Source organism: Postia placenta (genome assembly GCF_002117355.1).
Source record: "Postia placenta MAD-698-R-SB12 unplaced genomic scaffold POSPLAscaffold_22, whole genome shotgun sequence".
Lineage (NCBI taxonomy): Eukaryota > Fungi > Basidiomycota > Agaricomycetes > Polyporales > Adustoporiaceae > Rhodonia > Rhodonia placenta.
This window is the reverse complement of record NW_020169853.1, coordinates 164,727-175,422: the sequence shown is the minus strand read 5'-3', so window position 1 is coordinate 175,422 and position 10,696 is coordinate 164,727. Positions and strand designations below refer to the sequence as shown.

The window sequence follows — 10,696 nt, the reverse complement described above, 5'->3', positions numbered from 1 at the left end:
TCATATCAGTCGTGATGATCTGCCACGGGCGCTCGGGGATCTCATTCGGCTTCAGCGGACCCTGGGGCTTGGCTGGGAATGTCTTGGTACAGTTGCACACATCGCAGGTGCTTATGTACTCATTGACAAATTTGGACATCCCAGGCCACCAGTAATTCCGCGACACGAGCTCAAGGGTTTTGGCACAACCGCCATGACCGGCGATTGGTGAGTCGTGGTGGATCTTGACTATATCCCGCCGGAGCTCCGCATTCTTTGGGACATACATGCACCTGCGGAACAGCAGAAGCCCTTGTTTGGCATTCCATTCCTCAAAACCCCTTTGCAGCCGGGGCGGCCCAAGGTCCTGCACCTTTTCAAGTGTCTCGGCCACTACACAATCCTTCTCTGAACATTCCCTGATGCATTTCAGAAGCAATTGATCGGCCGTCACCGAGGCATGGCCACACCTGGCTGAGGCAATGCGGAATCTCTCCGGTTTAAGAACCACCTGATTGGTGTTATCGTCCTCATCGCCAACCTGATGGTCTGATCAACGCGACAGGGCATCAGCCTTTCCATTGGACATCCCAGCCTTATGCGTGATGCGGAAGTCAAAGCGAGTCAGGAACAGTGACCATCACACTTGACGACGTGTGAAATGTTGGGACGTGCACCAGTATTCGAGGTTCTTATGATCGGTTATGATCTTGAACTGATTGGGCAAACCCTCGAGATAGTGGCACCAATTGTTTAGTGTCTCAATGATCGCGAGCATCTCTTTATTGTAGATCTCGTAGTTATGCAGGGCAGGGTCCATAGCGTGGGATCTGAAGGCAATGGAATGCCATTTGCCGTCGTCCTGCTTCTGCATCAACACGCCACCAGTGGCATAGCCCGAGGTGTCAACCTCAATGCGTGTCTCCCAGTTAGGGTCATACAACGCCAAGACTGGAGTTGTCGCAAAGAGCCGCTTGAGCTCATCGAAGGCATGCTGCTCTTCCTCGCCCCAATGCCATGGGTCGTTCCCTGTGAGCCGGTCGAGTGGTCGCGAGATCTTAGCAAAGTCTTTGATGAAGTGGCAATAGAAGTTGGAGAACCCCCGGAACTTCTGAACATCCTTTTTGTTTCGGGGTACCGGCCACTCATTAATTCCTTTTAGCTTCGCGGGATCCATTGCTACCTCATCGCCACCGAACACATAGCCAACATAGTCGACCTTGGGAACATCCCATTCGCACTTCTCAGGCTTCAGAAACAGATCGTTGTCCTGAAGGCGGCAAAGAACCTTGCGTGTGACCTTTTCATGCTCCTCTTTGTTAGTGGAGAAGATGAGTATGTCGTCCAGGTACACGAGGATCTTGCCGCCGATGATGAGATCGTGGAAGATCTCATTCATCATGGCCTGGAAGGTCGCAGGGGAATTGGTGAGGCCGAAGAACATCACCAGGGGTTTGTACAGCCCCCGGTTAGTCACAAAGGTGGTTTTCCATTCATCACCGGCTTTGATCCGGACATTGTTATAGCCCCATCTGACATCGAACTTGGTGAAGAGCGTGGCGTCACGGAGCTTATCTACCATTTCGGCGATCAGTGGCAGCGGGTAACGATTCTTGATGGTGATCGCATTTAACCGGCAGTAGTCCTGCACGGGTCAAAGCGTCCCTTCCTTCTTTTTGATGAAGAAGAAAGGGGACGAGATGGGCGACTTCGATTCCCGTATATAGCCCTTCGCTAGTTGCTCCTTTAGGAACTTATTGAGTTCCTCCTGCTCATTGTTCGATAAGGGATACACCTTCGAGTGGAACGTCGAGTAGCCAGGCACGAGCTCGATCACGTGATCATAAGGCTTCCTTTCGGGTAGCCATTGATACAACCTACGAAACCCTAACCCCTAACCTGGGTACGACCTAGGTGGACTAGAGGCAGGTTATTATCTTTGTAAGAGGGGAGTTAGCAGCAAGGTGTCCCGCGGTTCGAGTGAACATGAGAAACGCCCTCAGAAAAGGCTACGAACACTAGGGAAGGTACGAGGTGACTCGATACGTTGTCGAAGCTACTCGGAGGCTGTGGGTGGTTAGCAGAGACGATCGAAGCTCGGCAGAGCTCTTCGATGTATCGTAGAGGGAAGGGACACGATTTGATAGGGAGGACTTAGCTAGGGTGCGGTTTGCAGTTTCTTCAACAATAGTCGAAGTCGAAGGGTTCGTCGAGATGGTATTGACGAGTAAACACAGTGGATGAGGTTTTGAGGTTATGCAGTGAGGGACGAAGTGACACAGTTGAAGGCTTAGACGCAGGGTGAACTCGACTTATGAGCTCTGAACTTGAGGGGGGATCCGGATCTTGTCTTTTTGGAGAGAAGTACAACAGAATTTATACTACGCATAGGACGCTACAACTATCGAGAGTGGTACACTAGTACAAGGGGCTTTGCATTGTTCCGCACGAATCTGCCTCCCCGAGTGGCATGCATCAAGTCCATCGGTAGAGTGACTGTCACGAGTTGGTATGGTGTCTAGCCATTTTTTAATTTTTCCTTTTTGCGGGCTCGAACCTGCGACCTCTGTACTATCTGCCTGATATGGACACGTCATTATCTACTGTACGATAAGATTAGATAGGACAGCAGTGCACAGCACAGCTCGGGCTCCGCTGACATAGCCGCTCTGACTCACCGGCCCCCGGGGCCGCGTCGGCATGCTGTGCACGGACCAGCTGCGCACGGACCAGCGCACACAGCCTGCCCTTAATCTCCCCTGTATATAAGCCGGCCTCTGCTGCCCTAGGGACCTCAGTTTCAACCTCTTGTCCCTAGGTCAGTAAGCCCCTGTACTTACTTACCTTTCAAATACTAACTTACTTGTCCCTAGCCTTAGGTTTGAGCCTTGCTCACCATCACTTCGGTGAGAACCAGTCGAACGCCCCTCGCTTTTAGATATTCCCCTGTCGCTTGACCTCAAGTCGCGACATTAGGTCGAAACTCCCATAGCGACCGGTGTTCTCTTGGAACCCCCACACTCACTTTTCTTTTCCCATAGGGCGGGTGGTGCGCACCCATACGATACATTACGATACGTAGATAGCGTACATACATCGCCAACACTAAGGGAACGAACTCTTCAGTACCTGCACTTCAGTGGGCGGTACTTGTCCTCACGGACGCGTGGATTAGGTTCCTGCTGCATAATAGTCAAAAGCAGTACTGGGCCCCACGTGAACTGCGAACCCTAGTGTCTTCTCGGGCGCCGTAGCGTAAGCTAGTATAGCATGGCCATTGTAGTACGCGCACCTCCCCGTCCTTCCCCCATCCATCGTGGCTGCCTGCCAAGGCCAGATCCACGCATTCGACTCTCAGGATCTCATTGACGTCTACATCCCAGACAGCCCTGAGACTGTCCTCTACCGTTGCGAGCAGCAGCCATGCCCAAATCGGACACCCCGATCAATCGAGGAGGATTACCCTTGTTACAAGGCAATCAGACGGGCTCAACACCCCCTTGGCCCCCGCAGCACCCTCGCATCTCAATCCGCCTCGTGGCATTGTCGCCCTGTCTCCCCCAGCTCCCGACTTCCTCAAACTGTCGTCGCCGATCCAAGTCAAGCGTGAGGAGATCTCCCTCCAGACCCTGCGCCAGAGCCTGAGCCTGAGGAGAGTGCGAGTAAAGAAGGAGTTTCGGAGTCCGAGTCTGCGGATCCTGCTCGGCCCGCCTCGCCGACAGCGCTCGCCTCCGCGTCAGCAGTCCCTGATGTACGTAACCCCCCCACCGGACTTCCTTTGGCGCCTTCACTGCCGACTTCGCCGAGAGGCCGCTCGAGCACTCGCTCCTCTCGAAGTTCGACCAGCGGAAGGCCACCACAGCCGCCTCCACCCCCGCAACGTCCTCCGTCCCCCCCAATGCTGATAATGTCGTCCCCCTCGACCGCCCCCGACAAGGAGACCCTGAAGCTCCTTCTCCCCCTCCGCTATGATGGCAAAACCGTCATCGAATGCGACAGGTTCCTGTCGCAACTACGTATCTATTGGCTGATCAACACGTCGTTGACCACCATTGAGCTCCAAGTGCAGGTCGCGTTGAGCCTGCTCGATGGCGATGCCCATGCCTGGGCCACTCCCTATTTCGCCCAGCTCGTATCAGTGCAGATGGGAGTACAAGGGGTCACGACCCCCTTCAGGAACGAAGCGGCCTTCACCGCTGCCTTTAAGGCCCGCTTCGGAAATCTCGACGATGCAGCAGCACAAGTAGAGCTGGCGAAGCTCTGTGCGGACAAATCGGTCTGTGAAAAATGCACCACGGCGGAGTTCTCCGCACTGTTCAAGGGTCCGGCGGATCGCTCTGGGTATGGGGACCTGGAGCTACGCGACAAGTACCTGAGCGGTATTCCTTCCCGCGTGTACCGGAAGATTGAGCTCGAGACCTTCACCACGTGGCAAGCAGCTGAGAAGCGCGCCACCGAGGTCGAGCAGATCCTCGATATCAGCTGGTGATAGGCGCCAAGCCCCTCTAGTCCCCGATTCACCTCTTTTCGGCAGTCACATCCCGCCCGGCACTTCGACTCAGTCTCCCAACACTTCGATTTCGCATTCGACGCTCTTCGACACCTTCGACGGTGCGCGACGCTTACTCGAAGCTCGGCACGGTCGTCCCGATGCCTCGCGCGTAGATCTCGGGACATCTTCCGCATTCGGCGAACAATAGGGCCACTTGATGCCGCTCGGCCAAGCACGCGCTTCGCTCCAAGCCACACCGACGTAGCCGGTCTTTCCCGATTAGGTATCGAACCTCGCGGCATGCCTTCAACGACGGATACCGGTCCGAAGTGGCCATATGTTGCTCTTCATCTCCGCGTTCGGCATGATGTCACTCTACCGATGGACTTGGTGTGTGCCCCTCGGTGAGGCAGCTTCTTGAGGAACAATGCAAAACCCCTTGTACCAGTGTGCCACTTTCGATAGTCGTAGCGTCCTGTGTAGTATAAAATCTGTTGTACTTCTCTCTAAAAAGACAAGATCCGTTTCCCCCCTCGAGTTCAGAGCTCATAAGTCGAGTTCGCCCTGCATCTAAGCCCAAAAACCGCGTCACTTCGTCCCTCACTGTGTAACCTCGAAACCTCGTCCACTGCGTTTACTCGTCGATACCGTCTCAACGAACCCTTCAACTTCGACTATTGTCGAAGAAACTACGAACCGTGTCCTAGCTAAGTCCACCCTATCAAGTCGTGTCCCTTCCTTCTACGATACATTGAAGAGCTCTGCCGAGCTTCGATCGTCGCTAACTTTCCACAGCCTCCGAGTAGCTTCGACGACGTGTCGAAGCCCCCTCGTACCTTCCCCGTTATTCGTAACCTTTGCCAAGGGCGTTTCTCGTGTTCACTCGAACCGCGGGACACCTTGCTGCTAACTCCCCTCTCCCCAAACTATAATCTGTCTCTCTAGTCCCTTTAGGTCGCACCCAGGTTAGGGGTTAGGGTTTCGTAAGTCGTATCATTTCTGGAGCCCACCGCGAGGGGATCTCAGGCAAGAATTCGCCGCTTTCGGGTTTCCGAAAACGTCTCCAGTAGTCACCCGCTCGCAAGCGCGTGAGGCTGCTAGCCGCAGCGCCGCCGAGAACCTCGACAGCTCCTCTCGAACACCCTCGACTCCCTCTCCAACAATTCCCGGTGACTTCGACCACGACGAAGAAGACGAGATAGATCAAGAACTCCAGAACGACTTCGACGAAGAACCGATCCCTTCGACCGCCGAAGAACGCACTTCGTCCCCCGAGCTTCTAGGCCTCACTACTTCCGACTACGACACTTCGACTCCTGAACTTTTCGAACGATCCGGTTCTTCGCCCGAACCCGAGGATCCCATCCCATCTACTTCGAATCTCGTACTTCCGACTCTGTCTTCTGTTCGCGCCCACGCTCAGCTGCCCATCGCATCCTCTTTGCGACTTTCAGTCATACCTACATCCGACCTGGCACCTCCGCCACCTTTAGCACCTTCGAATGCAGCTTCGAACTCCAACTCCGCACCGCCCGCACCTACGATTCCTTCAACTACTACTGCGTCCTCTTTGAGCCCAGCTCCTACTAACACCACGAACATGAGTCAGAACACGAACACACCATTGATGCCCCCGCGCGGTCATTCGACGGCACCAAGCTTCGACCCGTTGGAAGTCCGTTCGCTTCGGCGTTACTTCCAGGACCTCGAAGCGTTGTTCACCCGGTGTCAGATTACCGACGAAGCAGCCAAGAAACAGTGGGCCGTTCGGTACCCTTCGATCGACGTCGCTGACTTGTGGGAAACCATCGAGTCCTTCATCGACGTAGCCAAGAGCTACAATGACTGGAAAGCCGACGTACGAGCACTCTATCCCGGCGCCGACGATACAAGAAAGTGGTCGCTGGCGGACATGGATCAGCTCATCGGAGAACGCGCTCGTATCGGGATTCACAACGCGGCAGACCTAGGCTGCTATTACCGCGACTTCATGGCCATTACGAAACATCTCATCACACAGCACCGGCTCTCCACTATCGAGCAAAGTCGCGCATTTCTTCGAGGATTCCAGCCAGCATTGCTCACACGGCTCGAGACCCGACTGCATCTCAAGCATCCCGATCACTATGCCAACGACCCATACACCATGGCAGAGATTCACGCGGCGGCTACGTTCATCTTACACGGTACATCGAGCACACCTACGACAGCGGCTAACCAAGCTACCGCTTCGACGTCGAACACTTCGACAACGGTGCCCCCCGGGATGATCAAAACCGAAGACATCTCGATGATCATCGAAAGCCTGTCGAGAACGATCGCAACACTCATTCAGCCGACGACACACGCTACGCACAACCACGCCCCTGCACCGAGACAACAAGCTGCCGTCCACATCCACGAGAACAGCGGAGTTGAACAGACGTGCCACTACTGCAGCAATCGTGGCTGCAGGGTAGGCACCTGCGAGTTTGCGGAGATCGACATCCGGGACGGCAAGTGCAAGCGTAACACCGAAGGCAAGATCGTCCTTCCAAACAGAAGCTTCTGCCCCCGCACTATCCCTGGTCTCATGATACGGGATCGAATCTACGAGTGGCATAGAAGAAATCCCGCAGCACCCGCCGCTCCGACGATGCTCTTCGAGATCGACGATCGCTCGACTATGCAAACCTTCACACTCAACACCAGCAGCAGGATCGAGGCGCTTGAGCGAGAACTCCTTCAGCTTCGGAAGCGCAGGGAGGTCTTCGACGGCGTCGAGATTCTACAGCGGAAGAAGCCCACGACGCCAGTCATCATGAGAAGCGCGGAAGCCTCTGGCTCTGGTACATCGAAAGGAGTGGTGGCACCCTCGAGCACTTCGACAAGCACGGCTCCGCCTCCAACGATACCAGCAGCATTGCCCGCGCCGCCTTCGCCACCTGCGCAATCCACATCTCAACCTATCGCTACATCTGCTCCCCCAGCACCACCAGTACACCCCTTCGCAAATGCTCGCGACGCAACCTACGCCCCACTGAACGTTCAAAACTTCGCAACTCCGCCGAAGCCCTCGAATGACAAGGGCAAGGAACCTGCGTACAAGACCATCATCCCCGTTATCCAGCCGAAGCTCGCTGAGGAAATCTTCCAGCGTTCGATGAAGTCGCCGTTCGTCACGCTGACCCCAGAAGAGTTGCTGTCAATTGCGCCCGACGTTCGAAACAAGTACCGCGACGCCGTCACCCCTAAGCGAGTCTCGACGGAACCCGTCGCGTCAGCCCACATCGTAGAAATCGGCGCCGACGAGGTCACGGCCGTCAACCAGCTCACGTGTTCAGGTGCAACGTTGGAACCCGGTGCTACAATCGTCCCCGACCCATATGAAACCTATCTGAAGCACATCCCGCACGGCGAGCACCCCGCAGAATTCACCGTCGCCCGCGATTCGAATGCGATTCGTTCGATCATCGCGTTGGTTGACAACAAAGAGCAGATCGAATGCATCGTCGACCCCGGTTCGCAGATCGTCGCCATGTCGGAAGAGGTCTGTCTGGGCCTCAACCTCCTCTTCGATCCTACTATCCAGCTGAACATGCAATCGGCGAACGGAGAAGTGGACTGATCGTTAGGACTCATTCGAAACGTTCCCTTCCGCATCGGTGAGATCGTGTTGTACCTCCAGGCTCATGTCATTCGAAACGCAGCATACGACATCCTCCTCGGCCGACCCTTCGATGTGCTCACGCAGAGCATCGTCAAGAACTTTGCCAACGAAAACCAGACCATTACGATCCTCTGTCCGAACACCGGCAAAACCGTCACGATTCCGACGTACACGCGAGGAAGATCGCGAAACCGGCAGCATCCTGTCGGGTGTCGCAAATCACATTTTCTAGCTTCGAGGAATTGATTCCCCATGATCAAGGAGAAGCCGCGCTAGTCATCGACTACGATGGGGTAAACCCGAGTATTTCCTTCGTCTCTCCGATTGATTCCTCGACTCCGAACGCTGTTTCATCACTGTACCTCTCCGCATGCACCTCCGTTTCTTCATATTTGCAGTCTCTTTACACTTCGGACACTACTGCTGCTAATGCCGCCCCGTCGAACGCTTCGACGTGGACGTCGACTCTTCTATTTTCAGCTCCGTTGGCTTCGACTCCCCCAGCTCCCCCTCCGACGAAGTCCATCTCGCAGCTTTCCAACTCGATTCTTCCCTTTCCTTCGACGACATCGACTTCTACCCCTTCAACGCACAAGATACTCGCCGCGACGAAGAAGAAGTACAAGCCTGTCGCTCTCAAAACTCGACCCGTCCTTGGTGCCGTCCCCGAACAATTTCGAATACTTCGAGACATCAAGGGCGACCCTCTCTCCATCATGCCTAAGCTTTCGACCGACCCCCCGCTGTTCAAACCTACCGGTCGGTACACCCTCGAACGCTTCGAAGCAACCGAGAAGCTTCACGATGGCGACTTCCTACTCCCCGAAGAACGTCGAGTCCTCCACCACTTTATGTGCCTGCACAATGAAGCCTTCGCATGGACCGATGACGAGCGCGGATGCTTCAAGCCCGAGTACTTCCCCCCCATCGATTTCCCCGTTGTTCCTCACACGCCCTGGGTGCAGAAGAATATCCCCATTCCGCCCGGGATCTACAACAAAGTCTGCGCGGTGATCAAGCGAAAGATCGCCGCCGGAGTATACGAGCCATCGAACTCGTCGTATCGATCGCGGTGGTTCTGTGTCATCAAGAAGGACGGTAAATCTCTTCGACTCGTCCATTCCCTCGAGCCCCTCAATGCAGTTACGATCCAACATTCCGGTGTACCGCCGACGCCCGAATACCTCGCAGAACAATTCGGAGGAAGACCATGCGGCGGCATGCTCGACCTCTACATCGGCTACGACGAACGACTCATCGCCGAATCTTCGAGAGATCTAACGACGTTCCAGACACCCTACGGAGCCATGCGCCTGGTCACACTCCCGATGGGTTGGACGAACTCGGTCCTGATATTCCACGACGACGTCACCTACATCCTCCAGCCCGAGATCCCGCACGTTACGGTGCCCTACGTCGACGATGTTCCCGTCAAAGGTCCCGAATCTGACTACGATGACGCACGACTCCCTTCGAACCGCGACATTCGACGCTTCGTATGGGAGCATTTTGAGAACATGAACCACGTGGTCACTCAAATGCGCTACACCAGAGGTACCTTTTCAGGAGTCAAAAGTGTCCTCATCGCTCGAGAAATCATGGTGGTAGGACATCGCTGCACTCCTCAAGGACACCTCCCTGACGACTCTCGCGTCGCTTCGATACGCAACTGGGGTCCCTGCACTACTCTATCCGATGTTCGAGCGTTCCTCGGAACCATCGGCGTCATTCGTATCTTCATCCATAATTTCGCTCACCGCGCCGACGCGCTCATACGCCTCACGAGGAAGGATGTCGAGTTCGAGTTCGGTCCAGAGCAAATCGCAGCGCAGGAAGACCTCAAGGACGCGCTACTCTCATCCCCCGCACTCCGAGCCATCAATTATGAGTCCCCCTCTCCCGTCATTCTCGCAGTCGACACGTCGTTCATCGCCGTCGGATATCACCTCTGTCAGTGCGATGAAGCCAACACGCGAATCCGTTACTACAGCAGGTTCGGCTCGATCACACTCAACGATCGCGAATGAAGGTTTTCGCAGCCGAAGCTCGAGATCTACGGCCTGTTTCGTGCACTATGATCCCTTCGACTCTACCTGATCGGCGTTCGGAACCTCATCGTCGAAGTCGATGCTCGGTACATCAAGGGTATGCTGAAGAATCCGGACATCGCCCCTGTCACGACTTGGTACGGCGTCTAGCCGTTTTTTAATTTTTTCCTTTTCGCGGGCTCGAACCCGCGACCTCTGTACTACCTGCCTGATATGGACGCGTCACTATCTACTGTACGATTAGATTAGATGGGGCGGCAGCGCACGGCACAGCTCGGGCCCCGCTGACACAGCCGCTCTGACTCACCGGCCCCCGTGGCCGCGTCGGCATGCTGCGCACAGACCAGCTGCGCACGGACCAACGTGCACAGCCTGCCCTAATCTCCCCATGTATATAAGCCGGCCTCTGCTGCCCTAGGGACCTCAGTTTCGACCTCTTGTCCCTAGGTCAGTAAGCTCCTGTATTCTCTCATTTACCTTACACTAACTAATACATTTTCTTGTCCCTAGCCTTAGGTTTGAGCGCTG

At 55.2% G+C, this 10,696-nt stretch overlaps 2 protein-coding genes across 2 annotated transcripts; both read right to left on the bottom strand.

The window, feature by feature from the left end:
• Window positions 1-2,550: 2,550 nt before the first annotated feature.
• On the bottom strand, window positions 2,551-3,626 carry POSPLADRAFT_1159296 (hypothetical protein; the record flags this gene model as incomplete). The annotated part of the gene is made up of 4 exons (XM_024487413.1): window positions 2,551-2,582; window positions 2,658-2,793; window positions 3,272-3,379; window positions 3,552-3,626. Coding segments are annotated over 4 exons (351 nt in total), but the record flags the coding sequence as incomplete, so codon positions are not given.
• A 3,204-nt stretch (window positions 3,627-6,830) lies between these two features.
• On the bottom strand, window positions 6,831-10,558 carry POSPLADRAFT_1099666 (hypothetical protein; the record flags this gene model as incomplete). The annotated part of the gene is given in 4 exon segments (XM_024483186.1): window positions 6,831-7,238; window positions 7,259-7,410; window positions 7,427-7,431; window positions 10,476-10,558. Coding segments are annotated over 4 exon segments (648 nt in total), but the record flags the coding sequence as incomplete, so codon positions are not given.
• Window positions 10,559-10,696: the final 138 nt, after the last annotated feature.